The 21262-nt window shown below is 36.2% G+C and overlaps 3 protein-coding genes across 11 annotated transcripts; 2 read left to right on the forward strand and 1 right to left on the reverse strand.

Annotated features, from left to right (window-relative positions):
• The first annotated feature begins 1072 nt into the window (after positions 1–1072).
• On the forward strand, positions 1073–8136 carry LOC120252756 (lysine-specific demethylase JMJ703-like). 7 transcript variants are annotated; one of them, XM_039260898.1, is made up of 14 exons: positions 1073–1192; positions 1711–1982; positions 2184–2255; positions 2340–2417; positions 2520–3038; positions 3124–3351; positions 3554–3715; positions 3900–4268; positions 4352–5027; positions 5097–5822; positions 5999–6102; positions 6572–6769; positions 7252–7729; positions 7838–8136. In XM_039260898.1, exons 2-13 carry the CDS (start codon positions 1713–1715, stop codon positions 7546–7548), a joined length of 3699 nt encoding a protein of 1232 aa, XP_039116832.1. In that variant the 5' UTR covers positions 1073–1192; positions 1711–1712; the 3' UTR covers positions 7549–7729; positions 7838–8136. The 7 variants fall into 7 exon arrangements, with proteins under 7 accessions (XP_039116832.1, XP_039116833.1, XP_039116838.1 ...); XM_039260899.1 differs by lacking the exon at positions 7838–8136 and having other exon boundaries at positions 3611–3715; positions 7252–7677; XM_039260900.1 differs by lacking the exon at positions 7838–8136 and having other exon boundaries at positions 1088–1192; positions 1732–1982; positions 7252–7677.
• A 689-nt stretch (positions 8137–8825) lies between these two features.
• On the forward strand, positions 8826–10651 carry LOC120252757 (protein G1-like4). 3 transcript variants are annotated; one of them, XM_039260906.1, is made up of 3 exons: positions 8827–9018; positions 9105–9172; positions 9783–10651. In XM_039260906.1, the coding sequence occupies exon 3, from the start codon at positions 9851–9853 to the stop codon at positions 10436–10438; it is 588 nt and encodes a 195-aa protein (XP_039116840.1). In that variant the 5' UTR covers positions 8827–9018; positions 9105–9172; positions 9783–9850; the 3' UTR covers positions 10439–10651. The 3 variants fall into 3 exon arrangements, with proteins under 3 accessions (XP_039116839.1, XP_039116841.1, XP_039116840.1); XM_039260905.1 differs by having other exon boundaries at positions 8826–9172; positions 9778–10651; XM_039260907.1 differs by having other exon boundaries at positions 8826–9172; positions 9787–10651.
• A 6166-nt stretch (positions 10652–16817) lies between these two features.
• Positions 16818–21232, reverse strand: LOC120252751 (probable E3 ubiquitin-protein ligase XBOS34). Its single transcript, XM_039260893.1, has 9 exons — positions 21050–21232; positions 20821–20935; positions 20569–20649; positions 20396–20484; positions 20207–20298; positions 19941–20022; positions 18620–18722; positions 18174–18259; positions 16818–17797 (listed from the first exon to the last, which is right to left on the reverse strand). The coding sequence occupies exons 1-9, from the start codon at positions 21149–21151 to the stop codon at positions 17036–17038; spliced, it is 1512 nt and encodes a 503-aa protein (XP_039116827.1). The 5' UTR covers positions 21152–21232; the 3' UTR covers positions 16818–17035.
• Between the last annotated feature and the right edge of the window lie 30 nt (positions 21233–21262).

Here is a 21262-nt window from a genome sequence, read left to right on the forward strand (position 1 = left end):
TTCAAACCAGTTAAATTTCCCATCTTAAGCATCACACAAGTCCACTCTTTTTTATTCAATACTTTATAGCAGCTCAATAGAAGCAGAGAAGCTAACTAATGGCCCACCTAAATTGACATAATTAAGAGGTGAACAAGTTTCAAGTTAGCCTTTTCTTGTAGATAATCTCAATCTTCTTTATAAATGTTTTATATTAATTAATTAATTTATTTATTTATTTATTTTCATCTAAACTCTTTGTCTCTTTCCTCACGGAATCAATGATTTGTGATTGTTTAATTAGATAGAGATCATGAAAACAATATATAGGGGAATCTTTGTCTTGGTAAATAGTCTTTGGTTTGCGTCATCACATGGGAAAACCATTTAAATTCATAAATTTAATTCGGGTAGGAATAAACTAATATTTGGATAAGGATTAATAATTAATCAAATAGAATTAAGTTTAAACATGTCTTAATCTTTCTTGTCTTTGTATAGGATTTGAGAGAATAAGCAAAAAAAATAATATTCTCATATACATTTATAATCGATACTAAAGAGTAAAGACAAGTCTCAATTATTATTATTATTTTAAATTATGAATAAATTATGAAGAGAAATGAAACACCAATTACTCTATTGTAGAGATGATAATAAACCATTCTAATATGATTATGAATATTTACTGTTTGATTTATTTAAAAATAATTTTGAGAAAATAATTAGTAAATACAACTGAATATACGCGTTGATTTTGAACAGGCAAGTGAAATTACCTTTTCATCTGGATTAGCTTTCTCTAATTATATGGAATTGACAAATTAGTATTTACAAAAAAATTAAAAAGAAGTTTACCTTTTATTAATCTGTGATCAAGGAGCTTAATGCCCTTTTAATCGAGTAATGGGCTTTATGGGTTTATACTAATGGGCTTTATGGAATTACTAATTAGACTCTGATAGAACAATGGGCCGAGTTTAAATTGCCTCGTTTGTGGAGGCCCTTGTTCTTCTCATCTCGAGATCGTGAAGCAAATGCTTGTGGTTCGTTAGATTAATTTCCATCCAGCGGTTGATATCATCTCATCATCCTCGGAGAACGAAAAGGTGGTACGGTGTTTCGTTTCGCTTTGCCTTTCATCCTTCTCGCATGGCTCGCTTTCGTTTGTTTTTTTTTGTTCTTCTAGGGCTTGAGGTGCGCGAGGATTAGGGTAATACGATTTATTTGCGCACGATTTTGATTATTTTATTGAGAATTGTTACTGAATTTAGCTGATCTGAAGAATCAACCGAGAAATTTCCAATTCGCTCCACAAGATCATGTTACTCATTATTGATGTCCTTTTCTTTTTTCTTTTTTTTTTCTTTTTTAAAGTTTTTGATGTTATTTTGATCACTATGGTATGCATTTTTCATGTTATTGTATCAATTTCTGTTGTTTTGGTTTTGCTTAAGATTTGATTGTTTTCATATTGAATTTTGTCTTTTACAGTAGTTCCTGGAGGAATTTATTTTACTTTTCTTCTGGAATATATGATTGATTATTATTTGGTTTCATTTGTTGATGGATTTTTTTAATTATGGATTTTTTTTCTTGTGTTGGTTTTGAATTCATTGTTCTTTGTTCATGTTGATTTGATTGTAATCCATGGTTTCTGCACGCCATTGCGTTGTTGGAAACCATTGTCACTGTCTCACTTGAGTATTTGTTTTTTCCTCTTATTTTTAGTGATGGGGAAGAATCATACAGGTTTTGTTAAGGTTGATTGCAATCGAACTCCTCGAGTTCCACCAGGCTTTGAATCATGCACTTCATTCACCTTGCGGAGACTTCAGGAGGATGTTACAATGGCTGGAGGAGCATCTAGTTCAACGCAGAACCTGATGGATATTGGCGAGAATGAGAGGTTCAAGAAGTCACTGCGCTGGAAACCTTGGCTGAATTACAGCCAGCCCAATGATAGCTTGGAAGGAGAATCTGAATCAGAGCCAGTTGTCCAAGTTAGTGCTTGTTTTTAAATTTTATTGTCTTTATTGTCATTCACATTTGTGATCGTTTTATTGAGTGCAATATTTGGCTTGATTGCTAAATTGGCTTCATTGAGTCCGTAGTGCATGCATTGTAGTAATGTTTGTGTGTGTGTGTGTGTGTGTGCGCGCACTTGTGGGAATTTTAGTGGTTCTCATATATGCTGTTTGCAGGATGCACCTTCAGTTTCTTGCTTGCCTAAAGGGATTCTTCATGGGTGTGTAAAATGCGAAAATTGTCAAAAGGTTTGCTTTCAATAGAACCTTTATCTTCTATTGCTCTTTGAAGTGGGAACTTCACCTTTTCAGAGGACTGAGTGCTTTTAACAGGTTATGGCAAGATGGCGTCCAGAAAATGCAAGCAGACCAATTCTTGATGAAGCTCCTGTGTTTTATCCTACTGAAGAGGTTCCTCATGTTATATATATTGGTATTTTCAACTTCAATGCTGATATGAATGTCTTGTCATGGTAGTTGACATTGATTTTTTAATTTTGAACTTTGCTGCAGGAGTTCAAAGATTTATTTAAATATATTTCAAGCATAAGGCTATCTGCAGAGCCATATGGAATATGCCGTATTGTCCCTCCCCCATCCTGGAGGCCTCCTTGTCCTCTCAAGGAAAAAAATGTATGGGAAAATTCAAAGTTTCCTACTCACATTCAGCAATTGCATAAACTTCAAAATCATGATTCTGCAAAGACAATCTGCAGAGATCATAGCACTGTGAGGAAAAAAAGGCAAAAGCTCTGGAAATCTGGTGCAAAATTCTGGCACACTAGTGGAAATAATGGAAATGCTATTGATGTTAAAAAGCCTGATTACCATAATGATGAGAGGTTTGGCTTTGAAGCCGGTCCATGTTTTACTTTGGAATCGTTTCAGAGGTACGCAGATGACTTCAAGGAGCAATATTTTCGAACTGAGGATGAAGATATAGATCTGGGATCTAGGCAGTGGGAACCATCAGTAGCAAATATTGAGGGTGAGTATTGGCGGATAGTTGAAAGTCCAACAGAAGAAATTGAGGTATAACTTTAGGTAGAAGAATTGGCTTCAGAAGGCATTTTGTGCTAATTTGTTGTGCTCCTAAGTTCATGAAGTCTTTCCACAGGTTCTCTATGGCTCTGAGCTGGATACAGGAGATTTTGGCAGTGGTTTTCCTAAATCATCTTTTGCTTCTGTGGAATCCCAAGTGGATGAACGGTATTTGAAGTCAAGCTGGAACTTAAACAATTCCCCCCGGCTTCCTGGCTCTGTCCTCTCTTATGAAAATGAAAGCATTTCTGGTATTTTAGTTCCTTGGTTGTACATAGGGATGTGCTTCTCATCATTTTGTTGGGTAAGACTTTCTTTGCATCTATTTATTTGGCCCCTTGGTAATTTTATAATGTGCTGGCCAACCTTAGTATGTTTACCTGAGCTTGCTGGAACTGTTCTGTATTATGCTTTGTCTGGCTCAGATGCTTCTGTGCTTGTCTATTCCATCTAGTTTATGGAAAAGTTCTAAAGTTTTATTATTATTATTATTATTTTTCTGTCAGCATGTTGAAGACCACCATCTTTACTCATTAAATTACTTGCATTGGGGTGCTCCCAAGATATGGTATGGAATTGCCGGAAGAGATGCCTTGAAGTTGGAGGCTGCCATGAAGAAACATCTGTTGTGTTTGTTTGAAGAACAGCCCAACTTGCTTTACAAACTCGTGAGTCTTATACATTTTTAGGCCATTCTTTATACATATTCTTCTTTCAGTAACATTGATATATTTTTTAGTAACTGATGTATCCTAGCTGGCATTATCATGTCCTAATGCATGTGTTTCTAACTTCTTCTGCCTGTTTAGTGAAACTTCCCTGATTACAACTTTCTTTTTCTTTTTCATGTAGGCTACTCAATTTTCCCCAACCCTGTTGAAAATGGAGGGTGTCCCCATTTATCGTTGTGTTCAGAATTCTGGAGAATTTGTTCTCACTTTTCCCCGAGCATATCACTCGGGATTAAGCTGTGGGTTTAACTGTGCAGAGGCTGTAAATGTTGCTCCTTTTGATTGGTTGCCACATGGGCATTGTGCTATTGAACTTTATCGTGAACAACAAAGGAAGATATCAATATCTCATGATAAATTATTGTTAGGGGCTGCAGCAGAAGCAGTTCGGGCTCAATGGGACGTTTTATTAGTGGCGAAGGACATTGCAGATAATTCAATATGGAAGGATGCTTGTGGATTGGATGGTATCCTTGTTAAGGCACTTAAGGTGCACTCTTCTTACTATTTGGTCTGTATTCTGTAAGATAAGCTATAATATGGACTCACGTACTTGCTTTCTCTTCTGATTAGGCCCGTATTGAACTTGAACGTTTAGCAAGGGAATATCTTTGCAGTGCATCTCGGTCTGGGAAAATGACTGATGTCTTCATTGCCAACAAGGAAAGGGAATGTGTTGTGTGCCATTATGATTTGTATCTTTCTGTGGTTGGCTGTCCATGTTCTCCGGACAGATTTGCATGTCTGATACATGCAAAGGAGTTATGCTCATGTGCTTGGAAAACAAGGTTTTTCCTTTTCCGCTACGAGATCAGTGAACTGAATGTGCTGCTTGATGCCTTGGTAGGCAAATTGAGTGCAATTCATAGATGGGGAAGTTCACAACTTGGACTGAGTGCTGTATCCAAGCCTTTTGTTATTGATCCATTACGTAGAATAAAAGGAATGAACGAAAAACCAGTAACTGAAGGTAGTTCAACCGGCAGTCAGTTGTCTGATAAGACTTTTATGATGCAAGCTGATTCATTGGAAGAACCAAAAAGGAAAGTATACAGAGCACTTAGCTCAGGTGATTCAACTGTCGCAGTTGGGGCCCACTCACTTTCCTGCCAGCATCCTGAGTCAGTTGTGGAGAAGCCGTGCCCTCAGAGCAGGTCCATGACTGGAGTAGTGGAAGATCAGATCATACAGGCAACAGGACGGAGTTCAGATCTGAAATCATCTGGCCTGAATCTACATTTTCAAGAAGGTAACACAACTTGCATTTTGCAAGGTTCTATGGAGAACTCAATTAACTCAAATGTTACTGCATTTACAGTACACAGGAAAGTACCAGCAGCTGAGGGTATTATAATATTAAGTGACGATGAAGATGAAGGAGATAATGAAGTACTCTCAAGTGTTACAAAGAAAGAGTGGAAAAGTCTTGAAGCTCCTGCCAGACTTCCAAGGCTTTACAAGGTAACTTCTAGTGGTTCTGAAGGGGTCAACATTAATCAAATCCCGAAGTCCACTGCATCTGAAGTAAGCCTAAATGTTCGTGACTCTCTACCCAATCAACATATAGTTGACAGACACTCAACCTCGATTTTCTTGGCAGCAAGAGATCATCAAAATGGGGCAACACAACCGGAGGAACTATCAAACCTAAACAATCCAGAAATTCTTAGAAGCTTAAATCAAACTAGATCTCATATGAAGCCCGTGACGACACACAATCAGGAACATGCTTCACATGCTGCTCTTATTAGTGATGCAACTGAGGAGGACATTGTGAATATTGTAGGTGAGTCGGATAAAGCCGAGATTTCTTGTTTTCTTCACTGTGTTGGGGAAGGCGAGAGAGTTTCACTTGAAGGAAAGGAATCTGAGAGTTCAAGCACATCCATTCTGCCAAGTGGTCTCAACAGAGGCAATCATCTTGTGAAGGACTCTTGTATGGCTGAGGTGTTGCCTAGGATAAATTGTAATGTCAAACCTTTGGAATATGGTGTTGTAATGTCAGGGAAGCTATGGTCTTCCAGTCAATCGATATTCCCTAAAGGTTTGTTTTAGGTAGACTATTATATGTCAGTGTGCAAGTGATCATTGTTCATGTATTCCTTTACCTTATTTTAGCATTTATTGAATATTTGTTTGAGACAAGCCATATGTATTTAATTGATAAATCAGCTATTTTTCTCCCTCGTTTCTCTTTTCAGTTTTCTTTCTTTGGTGCAGGTTATAGAAGCAGAGTTCAGTACTTGAACATATTAGATCCAACACAAATGTGCGATTATATCTCTGAAATTCTGGATGCTGGACTGCTTGGACCTCTATTCATGGTGATTAATCTCTTCCTATGAATTTATAGCATTGTCCTTGTGGCAATTTGATTATATTTTCTCTTTGCACAAGAATGGTGGAAGGATATCTGTTGTATTAATGTTAGTGCTGGCATATAACTGCTTGTATCATAAAATATAGACACAGGAGTGAGATTATTTCTCTTCCACTTTTAATGGATCACAGGCAGAAGTATTATGAGGCATTAACTTTTTATTTAAATTTATTGTATTAAACTTGTTTGTCCGCTTGTTTTCTTTTAGCTTATTCTTCTTGGTGAAATGTTAGAGATCCATTAATTAAATTGTATTAAGCATTAGATTGTGGGCTGAATAATTGCTAGACTTGCTTATTACATTTGGTGTAAAGTAGTTGTACATGATAATTTAGATTGGCTCGATAATATTTCAGAAGCTTGGATTGTGGAACAAAGCCTCACATGTCTGGCTCTTGGCTGTATTGTTGCAGGTTACACTTGAGCAATGTCCAAGTGAGGTATTCATTCATGTTTCTGCAAGTAAATGCTGGGAATTGGTTAGAGAAAGGGTGAATAGTGAAATTAGTAGACAGCGAATCATGGGAAGATTTAACTTGTCCTCCCTGGAGCCTCTGGAGTCCATTGATGGTCTCAAGATGTTTGGTTTAACCTCACCGGATATCATTCAGGTGATCTTTATCTCAAGAAATTTGCTCTTGTAGAACTTTTACATCTATGTCCAGTTTATAATGCAATCTCATCTGTTGCCGGACCTGAGATTTATCCAAGCCCAAACTCATTATGTAGTGCTCTGACCAGGGTCAAAGTCTGGTCCTTTTAAACAAGACCCTCAAGGACAGATTCTTATTTGGGTTTTTGGCTGGCTCTCTTTATAAAAGCTCTCTCTAGATTCATTAGTAGAGACTTGCTGAAGAAAATCTCTCCAAGATTTTTCCATAGCATCATAACTCCATACCCTACTTGCTATCCATGTCATGTTTCCTTAAAATTTGATAATTGATGTGTTGGAAATATAGTACCACATCGGTTGTGTAATAAAAGTATAATGGGTTTATATATAGGTATTGAGGTTGAGCCACTAAGTTTTGAGATTTTTTGGTTTAAGACTTTATGTACTCAAGCTTGAGACTTTCTCCTCTTGATCTCGCAGGCCATTGAGGCGAGAGATCACGAACATGTCTGCACAAAGTACTGGCAATCCAAGGCATCAAGACGGTTAATATCCAGGGAGTATGAACATAGTCATGACAGAGAAGAGAGCAGCCAAAGCCCATCTCTGCCTTCAGGCAATAATGTGGTCCTCACAGGTTTATTCAAAAAAGCAAACCCTGAGGAGCTTGATGTTTTGTTCTGTTTAATCAATGGTATTGGTGATGGTATCTCGGACCCTCATAAACAAGAAGCAGTTAAACTCCTGATCAAAGAAATTAGAGGCCGTTCTAGATGAGTCTTTCACCTCGACATAAACCCTTTGTTTTTACTTCTCAACTTTGATTTTACAGCAGGCCTTGTTGATAATATCAAATATATATAGATGATATACTACACAACAAAAGGTCAAAAACAAATTATCTGATGCTAGCCGTTTCCGGAAGACGTTACATTTCGCTTGATGTTCTTTGGCAATGGTAAGTAGCAAGAAGCAACTCATTTTTGGTTAAAAATGAGTTACCTCACCAGGTTAATCTGAAGATGTACGTAGCAATTCAAATTTTTGTATCTTTTTTGTGTGGCAGAGTATGCAGTGCCCATCCCAGAATGCCCATTATCCACTGGTTTTGTGGGAAGATCCCTTTCCGGCATCCCATTCCAAGGAGCATTTCTTTCAACAAGCAATTATGGAAACCTAAAGTGGTGGGACATGTGTGTGCATATAACCCTCACTAACATCAAATCATGCTCAGTCTTCTGTACAACTCCATCTAACATTGGATTTGGTGTTTGTGTCTTCTGTGGCGGCTCTCTATTATTTACATCTTAACTTTGAGTTTTGGACTTGATGCAATGAATGCTAACGTGCTTCATAGTTCATACCCTTCCGGTTTAATTATTTCCGTTTGATCGCCAGACAGCTCCTTACTGGGTTAAAATTTAAAAACGTTAGAATGTTAATGAGTTGTGAAATTTATTTGATAGGAATTTATTTGATCTTCCACTAGCTAGTTTGATATAGTCTGATTAGTTTTGGTATTCCTTTCCCGAGTTTTGATATTTGATTTTTTAATTCAATGCTTTAGGTCTCCATTCTTGCTGAACGTAAGCAAACAAATCAAGAAAGCATATTAGTTGTACTGAGTGACTAAAAAAGTTAGTCAAGAACTATATTTATATTTGTTCAAAGAATAAATTCTTTAGGTACGGATTGTTAATTAAAAGGGAATGAAATATGCACCGAGTTCCTCAATATAATGGGTGCCAATTAGAAAAGAAAAAGCTTTTGACAGATATATATATATATTTGATAGTGAAATAATAATAATAATAATAATATAGAAAATGAAAATAGATAAGATAATGATAAATGAGAAGTGATGAAGGAAGGGGCAGATGAGTAAAATGAGGACCCCCACCCATCCTTCCTACTTTTTTTTTCCCTCCTTGTGAACTTGACTGGTTAATTTCACCAGGGTACCCCATCAACTTTTCTTCTGTCACCCATCATCTTTCAATGCCCCTGTCAAGTGTCAACAATTGTTTTCATTTTCCCTCTCTCTCTCTCTCTCTCTCTCTCTCTCTCTCTACACACACACATTCTCTCTCTCTCTCTCTTCCCTACTAGCTAAGCTAAGCTAACTTCTCTCTTACTCATGGAAAAGCACAATTCTCTCTCTCTCTCTCAGCTCCATGAGCTCTTTTTAATGCTGAGCCTGAAAACATAACTACATGCATCACCGACTGGCCATAACCAGCCTCTTTGGTGGGAGAAATAAAAATTCTTAGCATGAGAGAAACAATTAATATATATGTCCTCAAGAACCTTTCTCTGATCTGGTGTTCTAACAGGAGGAGCTGCTGAGTCAGTAGATAGAGTCTCCATCGATCGGAAGATCAAAAAAGAAAAAAAAAGAAGGGTAAGAATCTATTGTATTCCCACTATATATGTCAGATCTCTATATATATATTTATATATTATATGCTCATCAAACTTGATCAGCTTTTCTTCCTTCACAACTGATCTATCTTTCTCTCTAATCTCTGTCAGTCTCTTTCTATCTCACTCAGGTGCATACTCTCATACCCTGATATATACTCTTCTTTCTTTTTATCTCACAATCACATAAGAATCAGATGATTCAGATCCATATTATTAGCACAACCATCCAAACAGAAATCATCATCAGAAGCTGCAACTACTTGTTCACCTTTTAACTGAATTCATCTGGCTCGCTAGCTTTCTTTCTTTCTCTCTGTATATATTATAACCCTAATTAAATAACAACCCTATAAACAGCATGTTCTCCTTTAAAGTATTCAGAAAACCAGTAAGTAAATACTATTTCAAGCTTGTTTGTCTATTAAAACGAATCTAATAATAAACAAATTAAACAACAGAGAATTAATATTCAGTATATATATATATATATATAAGCTGAAACAGCAACATCAGCAACAACAACAACAACAACAAATTAAGAGCAGTGAGACTAACACTGTTTGCTTGCTGTCTTCTTACAAGTTTAGCCAGACAAGAGAGTGATATAGTTAAAAAGCTTGTTGAAGATCAAAGAGTTAGATAGCTAGCATCATCCATGGAAATAGGATCAAGCCCAGAGAGCCCACCCTCAGATGGAATAGCCACAAGCCCTCAAGGCTCCATGTCAGTAGGCGGCGCATCCTCATCATCCCCAGCACCATCTCCAAGTCGCTATGAATCACAGAAACGCCGTGACTGGAACACCTTCGGCCAGTACCTCAAGAACCACCGACCACCACTGTCCCTGGCACGGTGCAGCGGTGCACATGTCTTGGAGTTCCTCCGTTACTTGGATCAGTTCGGCAAGACCAAGGTTCACACTCAGATGTGCCCCTTCTATGGCCACCCTAACCCTCCGGCTCCATGCCCTTGTCCTCTTCGTCAGGCTTGGGGTAGCCTTGATGCTCTCATCGGTCGTCTCCGTGCTGCATATGAAGAGAATGGTGGTAAACCTGAGACCAACCCCTTTGGCGCACGCGCAGTGAGGCTTTATCTCCGTGAGGTACGTGAAATGCAGGCAAAGGCCCGTGGCATAAGCTATGAGAAGAAGAAGCGCAAGAAGGCACTGCAGCAGCAGCAGCCAGCTGAACCTCTTGCCCTCCCCCAGAGCTCTTCCACTCCACCTGGACCCGGTGCACTCTGAATATCGTTTACTTCTTTCATCCCCTAGAACACTTAAATTGCTTGCCGGACTTCCATCTTTGATTGCTATATTTCCATGTGACTAGTTGAGTACTAGTGTGTCTTTAATTTGTTGTTTTGTTTCCTAGCTTCTTGTGTGCTTGATATCAGCTTGTGCTTGTTGGATTTATTATATTTCCGGAACCATTTTCACTGCAATTCAGTTGTTTCTATCTATTAATGCTATTCTACTATATATGTTATAAATATATATATACTATTCCCATTCACACACACACACACACATATTGGTCTTCTTGCAAATATTTTGGTTTTGAAGTTATCCTTCATGTTTCACGTACAGTCCTTGCACTTTGCTCAAATATCTGTTATTGGTAGTTGGACTGAGTGAGAAGGGTGGGAAAGTGTGAGTGTAAGAGTAGTATATATATATATATATATATGTTTAGGACGTCATATGTCAAGTCGACTCTTTTGCTTTCAATTCTTCTGATATTTTTGAAATGGTTGTTGGATTGATAGAACATTAATATCATGCGTCAGTCTAAGATATCCTCGTCCACATATTCTATATATACAATCACAAGTTATCTAATATGTGTGCGTGTGTGTGAACTCAATGAGGAGTGCTTGTTAGGATTGCATATATTGATGTGTAATGCTTAGAAAAGAAAGGAGCATGACCAGGGTTTTACTGATCACTTCTTGCTGACTTTTTCCTTATTTGACGGTTGCCTGATTTGTTCTCTGATTTCATGAAAGAGAAGGAATGCAAGATTTTCCTAACTAGCTTACATTTGTTCTTAATAATCTCCACAACACTTGAATATGAATATATTGTTAAAAGTATATATATTTTCTAAACAAAGTACGCCAATATAAATTCCACAGAAGACAAAAACATCGTATTCATTCTTGAGAAGACCTCAGCTCTCTTTACTTGTTTTTTTATTTATTTATTTATTTATTTTGTATCTCTTGATAATATATATATATATATATAAATGCATTGTACGTGCGGTTAATCTCAAACTTCATCATAACCAATTCTGCCGACAATCTCTTTGGAGTTGAACAGTTTAGTTTGTGGAAGATTGGATGATGTTGGATGCCTGTGGGGTTCTATTTCTTTCTTTCGTTCATTGAACATCTGCTGTAGTTTCTTCAGTTTTCCTACTATTGTCATGGATTAATTAATTTATGAACGCTTTTTGTGACATTTAGAATCATTATAGTTGAGGAACAATCTAGCTAGATTGAGAATTTGGCCCTTAGATTTATTTTAAAGATTTCAATGATGCCTTGCTGAGATTTTAAGAAAAACTAAAGCCACTCGCTATTGCCAGTTGTTGCTTATTGGAAAAATGTTTTAATCATTTGTCCTGGCAAACAGAAACTAGATTGCTATGATTTCTCAATGCAATCATCTTTCTCATAAAAAATTAAAAAGAAAATCTTAACAAAAACCAGTTTTGTTTTTTAAAAGCTCATGCATATTTAAAATCCTTTTTTTCCATTAGATATTCTTCATGTAATTGTGATTAAATTATAGTGTTCTTTAACTTCATTAATTAGTTTACAAAGTTTTTAAACATTTAGAGTTGTTTTCCGAATGTAAACTTACGTAATTTACTTACACATATTGCATACTGCATTTGATGTGTTTGATTTGTCTCTAGGTCCATTCATGATGCATTCTTGAATATTTAAGCAAGTTCATCTCATCAGAAATTAAGTAATTGATTTTATGACAAGAGTGTTAAAAGACTTGGTTGATTGAAAATTTTCTTTAGTTTGTGATTCTCTAAATGTTCATATATAGATTTAAATGATAATGCAGATTAATTTTGTTAAGAAAGTTTGTGATTATGAGAAGAAATACTTAAGTATAATGGAAGTCATTCGTTTTCTTTATAGCTATGATTGAGTCAGTTTTGGTTCTTGCTCTTAATTAGTGATGTCTGTGAGGGTAAGATCAGGAAAATGGAGCTAGCTTGTGTACTCAGAATGCTCAAAAAATTCAATGTTGTAAGTCATATAAATTTTCCAATTTTGGTTAATAAATCTCAAATCTCTCTCTTAGCTTTAATTGTCATATATCTCATTACTTGACCAACTAAATTATTTTTTAGTTGTGTGAGTGTGTCCTGCTTTGTCCACCTTATGAAAGTAAAAAAAGAGTTGTGTAAATATATATCCTAGGAAAAAAACATCAACAAACATATATATATATATATATATAACCCATAGACTAATCAAGATAAATGTAATTGTTGATAAGGCTGCTCTTTGTGTGCGTATACTCTTTTATGTCCTCAAAATCAGTCTTATTAATTAGTTGTTATGATTAGAGAGGATTTTAATTTACTCTCCATTTATTCTAAAATTTTATATAGAGCATTTGTTAAAAGCCTGTCATGAGATTTAAATTATGGTGTGATTAGATGAATATCAGTGCTTCAACAAATTAAGCAAATCATATATATATATATATACATATATATGGCTTGGGTTTGAATATGTGTATATATAGGGAAAAGAAGTTTTAAATGGGCCAATGAATCATTAGAAATGCTTAGTGTTAATATATATATTTTGCTTTGTTTAATTAGAATAAGAGAATGAGACTATGCGGAGTGTTGGCTGCAATCATGTGCTTGGGACACCATACAAAGAGTCTTCCAATCATTTGATGTAGTTTTTAAACTTAACAACATTAATATTTCTTTTGAAACAAAAACAACTGATCAATGATCATAACAATCATTTTGACAATCCCAACCCATACCTCATACAATTCCTCATTTTTGAGAGATGTTATTGTATTTATTGTTGGTTTTTGAGCTTTGGTTTCTATAGCAAAGTTGTTCCTTATGTAATCTACTTTCTATATAGTGCTTAACATTTATAGGCCCTACGTGTACACGTTCGTTGAGATATCTTTTCTCATTAAACTTCATTGAAATCTATCTACAAGATATCACCGCCGGTAACTTCTAGAACAGAAAGCCTATAAACAAAGCATTCAGAACTGGATTATAATCATTTACAACCTAAACTTATGAAAATTATTTAATGTTTTGAATAGGAAATCATCACAAGTTGTGGATGGCACGTCAGCTCTTTCCTATTTATAAACTCTTATGTCAACATCTTCTACATATGATGACACAGTTGTAAGACCATTATCTTATTGCAAGGCTTTAAGAGCACAGACAATGGTCAGTATTGCAATATCAACGTTCAAGGAGGTTCTTCACTGATGCTTTAATTTGCAGCTTGCCTTGATTTTTTTTTTCTTTTTTTTTTAAAAAAATAAAAGCTCAATCACTAATAAAATTAGCAAAGATGATGAATTTATTCTTCTTTGAGATTTCTGCAATAGAAAATAATGAAAACAAGTGTATAATCAATATTATGAGTTGTTTTTAAGACTGTAGTAAAAAGTGTGTGGCTTTGCATCTCCAATTTTGTGTGTCCAAGTGGGAGAACAAACAGAATCTATTATACAAGATGCACTTTCTTTGTATCACTCCATTGAGACACACATGCATGTTTCTCAACAATTATTACAGACATAAATCCATTATGTCCTATCAAATCATTGCAAGTTAATTACTATTCTTCATAAACTTTGCCCTACTATTTTTCCCCTTCTTGTTCAATGGTCTTACTGTTATTTCATGTGTATATAAATAAATAGCCTATTACTTTACAATGCTGTATGCTAAATAAAAGCTTCTCCTTTTTATTTTTATTCACTCTTAGTATCTTACTAAGTAATATTAGGTTAATCAAGTGGAAAGGCTAATAAGCTTCAATATATCAATCTGTTTTCCTTATAATTGCATTGCTGTTTTTCTCCTTCTTGTTCAACGCCCTTGCTGTTATAATTCATGTGTGTTTAAATAAATTGCCTTTTACTTTACAATGTTGTAAGATAAAAGCTTCTCCTTTCTTTTTTGATTCACTCTCACTAAGTTATATTAGGTTAAGTGGTAAAGGTAATAACCTAATTCATTACCTTACTCTATTTTTTTTTCATAATACTGAAATATATATATTATTTTTTATATAAAATGGTTAAATTATATTATATAAAAAATATCATGAGTAATAAAACAAAACAAAAATACAAAACCATCGGCTAGCTGTAAATTAATAAAAAAACAAAAATAAAAACAAAAAATTAAGATAAAAATATAAAAAACTGAAACAACAAAAGGTCAGTGCACAAAAATGATCTCGTGATAGATATATATATCATAATCAATTTCCAGGATCACACCTAACTACCACAGTGGAGATTAAATCCAGGCTTATACCGATAATCATATTAACTACATAGTATCACATGAAGTGAAGCCTTAGTTAATTTGCTCATAGTGATGGACTCTAGTTGTTATATAAATATATAAAAAAAACATTGAGTAATTAAAATTGGCGGGAAGTACACATGATACATGACATGTTGCCCATTGATGAGGATCTCTAGGCGCCGTACAAGAATCACAGGCTGTTCTCATCGTTCTTTTTTTCTTACCTTTTTGACTTTTTGAAGAACTGTTGACTTTTTCCACTGCGAATTATTACTCTAAAGAGAAACAAAGACTTATGTTGAAGATGTGTTGGTGGATTATGGAACGGAGGTTTCTTTGTAGGGTTAGGTTTTGAGGTCTGAAAATTAAATGAGTTTGAGTTTGTATGTAATGAATACATACGGTGTTCTGTTATGTGATTGGACGCTCGGACTCTCTGGCAAGCGTGCGGTGTGGGCCCCGCCGTTCGTGCCAGTCCACATGCAAAAACGTACTTTGTGTCGGAGTCTGGCGTCAACGTGTCAACCGTTGACACTTGTTTGGTACCAAAATACGGGCACGTCTGGTGTGACAGTGTCCGTATGGTATCCCTCCTGTTTCATATATATTTTTTTATTTTTTATTTTTAAAAATTGCCTAATATGGCATTACATGTAGTTGTCGTTTGACCCGCCGTACGTACTGTTGATCCTATTGTTTACTATTTTTGTTAGTGTAGAATATTTGTTGGGCGGTGAGGGAGGGGAGCTGGTTGAACTGGGGGTTTTTATGGGAAATCACTAGTATCATCTGGCAGGCATGGGGGGGCTGGTAGGGGCCGGACTCTTCTTTTGGACCCTTATTCCATGGGCCCCACTTCCACTCACTTACTACTACTACTACTACTGTAGGGACTCATGAAGAACAAGAAGGAACTCCATCTAGTTCTAGTTCTATTACTCATCCATGGCTCAACTCAAATCCCTTTTCATTTCATAATAAAAGGAGGAGAAATTATCCATGTGGATTAACTTGAAACATTTCAATTCTTCATTTCAGGGTTATATATATATATGAAGACATATATTGATATGAAGAAGAAACTAAATTTAGGAGGGCATATGTGATATTCTTTTATATCACATGACTAGTGAAGGATGGATCATGGAAGAGAGTTTTATTTTGAAAGTGAGAGAGAGAGAGAGAGAGAGAGAGAGAGAGAGGTCTAATCAAGAAGGGAATCCACATGGAGAGTAACAGAGGGTCTAAGGCATGCCTATGTTAAGGCTGGAAGTGTCCTATGGTTTTAAGATATAGTAGCAAACAGGGTTAGACCCATGTGTTATGTTTACTTTCACTAGTGATGATAGGTTGATAACTCAATTTGGTGCTTTGGGACTGACTCCCCACTTTGTCCTTTGCTTTTGCTCTTTGTTCATCAGGTTTAATGTTTATCACTCGGCTACTGCTTCTGCTTCTGCTTCTGCTTCTGCTTCTGCTGCTGCTAGGATTGATTGGTCAACAGGTTTTGGGAGGATAACCAGACATCAACCCCTCCTCCTCCCCCCACCATTTACCATTCACTGGTCTAGGATTGATACCATAGCTTCTTGGTACTGATGAATTCTTGTATTTAGCACTTAATGTAAGTCATCTTTTAGGACGAACAAGGACTTCATCATGTCAGAAGTTATTTTAATTCTAAAGAATTTATATAGCTCACTATCACAACAGAGCGCTATGTGGGGCGTGAGTATTTATTTATTTATTTCTTTATGTCATTCCATTGCCATCCCATTATTACGTTTATTTATTTTATTCAATTAATATGTCATTATTGCGTTTTTCATCTTTCTTATTTTTTATTATCTATGTTTGGAGTATTTGTGAGGAAAAAAAAAATACATTATTTTATATGACTCATGTATAGGTACGTTCATCATTGATGTTGAGGCCCAAATAGAGCAAGCAACAAATGGAGCTGAAAGTAAGCCCAGATAAGGACTTGATTTGCTATAGTTTCTGTGAATCAAAATGAATGTTCAGTATAAGTCTCGGCACAACACTAAACAAACAGACCAATGACAGCAAAAATCATATTACTCTTATTGAGAAATAATTGCCATTTTTCTTGCACACATGACACAGCACATAATATGATGCATAAACAGGTTCTTCAAGTTACAGAAAATCATATACAGGTAAGGCCACTCCAATGCAATCCAGAATATGTATTATAGACACAGCTGGGTGATTAACAACAATCAATCTTTTTTTTTTTTTTTATCTTCTAGCTCTGCTCAAACTGCGTACAGCCTTATGACTTGATCAATCTTAGCGCGACAAACAGGACATCCCCATTTCTTAGCTTTGATTTCCTTCAAACAAGACATGCACCCAGCCATGTGGCCACAGGGAATGCATGCGCCCTCCACTGGAGCATCCAGACATATAACACATGAACCTGAGGAGTCGTCATTTCCTGAGGAAGAGTCCTTGGCTCCTTGTTTTCCACTTTGAATATCTAGAGGTGGCACAGTCAGATTAACAGGAGTAGTATCTATTGAAGGATACTGAATTGGGCCATTATAAAATTCATCATCTGGTACTGGTGGTGCAGACGGAGTAGCAGACGGAGTAGCAGATGGCACTGGAGGAGCCTCCGTCATGGATTGAGTATTTGGTGGATTGTTCATCTGACTCTGAGGAGCAGCAGCCCACCCATTATATGAACTGGAAGCAGGTGTCTCTACTGCCTGTGTTTGAGCATTCTTGGATGACGGAGTTGCATCTGGCATACCCCATCCATTGTAAGAAGCATTACTAGATGGATTTCCCCAACCATTAGTGTTGGTGCTATTGGTGTTTGGTTGGACATCAGTGAGTGGTGGGATTCCCTCTGCTATAGCTGACTGAATAGAGGCATTTATAGCCATGGCTAGTTCCACATCTTCGCCTGGAATAGGTGCACCCGCAGCCGCAGGAGCTGTTGAAGCTTGGGGATTTGACTGCAATTGATTGGTCACAGGTAAACCAGCTGGTGTAGATGGATTGCCAATGTGCTGCAGAAGAAGGCTTTTCTTAAGCACATGAAATAAAATTGTGCAACATTAATATGAAAGCATCATGGTAGCTTGAAACTTATGACAAATACGTCAACCCAATATGAAGTACACAGCTACTAATTCCTGAACTAATCTTCTAAGTTGCAATGCAGTGGCAGACCCAAGAGAGATCTGGGTACCCATCCAAGTTTAAACTATGGAGTCAAAAAAGCCAAGAACAAGGGCTTCCATTCACCAAAAAATAAATAACAGACAGGTTTCATGTGCACGATCAGTAAAATATAAGATCAATAAATCCGAGTCAAAGAATCAGCAATGGAGATGTTATATGAGTATCAAAAGCTTTGCAGGTTAATGGTACGACAATAATTACCGAGCGGATTCCTTTGCAGGCATCGTAAAACCTTTGCAGCTGTTGCTTGTCACCTTCCAGTGCCGCCAAGAACTTGAATCGTGATTCTGTACGGATAAGCAAAAGCTATCAGCAACTAGTCACAGGCAAAAACCATTTCAAATCACCCTATTTCAGTTAAAGATAATCATTTTCACCCTTTTGCAATAGGTTACAGTAGCCATGCTATATCCTATGGAGATAACTCATCAGAGGAACCAAATTATGACCCGCAGCGTTTAGTTTGGTTCATGCCTGATTCCCAATGTTTACTATCGTGGGGTTCATACAATTATGTTCAACAACAAAAGAATATGTTATGCCAAAAAGGATTTATGTAAACTAACCCTTCCCTTTGTTGTATCTCTGTTAAAGCATAAGATCAAATAAATAAATACCAAGCATCCAAGAACACATCAGAGACATACTTGTGGCCTTATCTACAATAAGTAACGCGGGATCTGCCTGATTGAACTTGGGTTCTTCAATCTGAGCTTTCCAAAGAGCAACACGAGTCCGTGGTTGGGCAGCCTGTTTGTAGAAATATATCTTAGCAAAAGAAAATGCAAGCACCAACAATTCATTGCCAAACTTATCATCCGCTGAGAGGGATGCCAAGTGATATATGTGATTATTTTCTAATTTCAAGGTACTGAGGCCAGTGTTTTAAGTAAATGAATCAATATATATATACACACACATAGCCTTTTCTGTTTGTTTAAGGTAGTGTTTGGTGCCCTGGATATCCCAGGACAGGGATGGGATATCCAGGGCTATAGCCCCATCCGGGTGTTTGGTTTTCGGGATGGGACTGGATGGGGATGTCCCCCATCCCTGAAAATGGGATGAGTGGCATCCCACCAATTTGGTGGGATGCCACTCATCCCACCATCTCATCCCTTTCTTTCTCTCCTTCTCTCATCCATTTCCATCTCTCTAAATATTTTAAACTAATTAACTTCAACTAAAAAATTAAGTTAAATAATAAATAAATATGTTATCCATTAATAATTCATTAAAATAATTTAAACTAAATAAATAAAATATATTTTTATTAATTATCTGTTATTTAAATACTTCCTAAAATATTTAAATTTAAATAAATTAAAAATATCATCCATTAATTAAAATAAATTAAACAATTTAAAAATATATTTTAATGATAATTTGAAATTACATTCTTAGTTTTTAACCTTTTGGTTATTCATAATAATTTCCGATTATTCGCTGCAGTTTCTAGTTTTTCATAATAGTTTCCGTTTATTATGTTATTAATTAATAATCCATTAAAAATATTTCATGCTAAATAAATAAAAAATTTATCTATTAATATCCGTTATTTAAATCAAATACATACTTAAAAATGAATATCCAAATATTTACATATCCTTATCCCTCTAACCAAACACCAAACAATCTTTATCCTTACTATTAAATCCCTCCAACCAAACACTTAAACATGGATATTCCCATCCATGGATATTTCATCCATGGATATCCCCCATCCATGGAATATTATATCCCACTATCCAAACACTACCTAAGTGGACGAGTCATGTTTTGATTCCATTTAACTAAATCAAAAAAGTACATGGCATTTATTGATCATATAATTAGGCATTAACCTGCAAAGCTTCTGTACTAAACCTGAAAGTCAGGATAATCAAGTGGAAGAGTCAAGTTTTGATTCCATTTATAATTTGGCATTTAAAAATGAAGACAGTCTGAAATAAAGCTTCTGTACTAAACCTGCAAGTCAGGATAAATAGCAAGATCAAACTTGCTAGGATTCATCAAGTTGCGTGAATCACAAGGTAAGACCACAGCCCATCTGTGTTAAGAAAAAGAATTACAGCATATTATTAAATCTCAAGTCATGGATGACTAAACTAAGCATTAAAATTATTAAAATGGATCTGTTAATGCAGAAAAAGCTTAAACTAAGCGGTGAAGAGAATGAATGCAGAATAACATGAACAAGAATTCAAATAAATAATGACAGGTAAAGTACATACATTTTCCTTGACACCCATTGAGGAGCAAATGCCTCTAAAAAACTTGGCCCATAAAGCTCCCGCAGCCAGCCAGAGAAAAGGCAGATATAGTTCTAAACACATGGGTTATTGAACAAATGCTCTGAGATAACAGAATAACATAGGAAGAACAGAACAATAGAGATATTTATCAATACAAAAGCAGACTACCTCTATCATGCGAACCACATGGACATGGCCCTTTGCTCTTGCCAGATCAAGGGCAGTCTCACAGTCATCATTCATCACTAGAGGGTTTGCTGAGATAAAAATCAAACTAACAAGCATGTCAAATTCAACACACTCTCAGTTCACAATCGAAATTAAAGAAAATTCAACCACACCTCCATGAGAAAGAAGGAGAGCAACAGTTTGATCAAGGCCTCTTTTTGCAGCATGATGCAACGGAGTTCCAGCATGACTCCCTGCATGGCAAAACGAACCATTAAACATTACAACAGAGACCAACTCCAGAGATCAAACACATCTTCACATTCATAGAAATTCAATAATTAATCCATCACACCGTCACAACAGCAACAACAACAACAACAACAACAACAACAAAAACTGAAATTTTCGCTAAGATGGATTACCCGGGCGGTAAGCATTAACATTGGCACCCAATTGAATCAAAGTTTCAGCGACGTGTAAAAGATCAGCTCTCAAGCATGCCAGAATTAAAGGCGTCTTCCCTTCATTGTCAACATACTGCAATAAATTCAACCATGAATCAAAACAAAGAAAAGGCACTATTTTTTCAATCATTCATCCGAATTCACGATTAAAAAAAAATCAACAGAGATGAAAGCAATGACGAATAACCTCAAGCCCGGCGCCCTTCCGGCGGAGGTCTTTGATCCCTTCGACGTTCCCGTAATTGACTTGCTGATAGACAAGCTCCTCCTTCGATTGCTCAGCACCCATTGAGAAACCCTAGAAATGATATTTTTGCGGTAATTTTGAGCCCAATGAAACGGAACGGGCGTTCCTTCCAATTATCTATATCTAATTATACGTACACAAAGACATATATAT

The sequence above is a fragment of the Dioscorea cayenensis genome, chromosome 22, assembly GCF_009730915.1.
Source record: "Dioscorea cayenensis subsp. rotundata cultivar TDr96_F1 chromosome 22, TDr96_F1_v2_PseudoChromosome.rev07_lg8_w22 25.fasta, whole genome shotgun sequence".
NCBI lineage: Eukaryota > Viridiplantae > Streptophyta > Magnoliopsida > Dioscoreales > Dioscoreaceae > Dioscorea > Dioscorea cayenensis.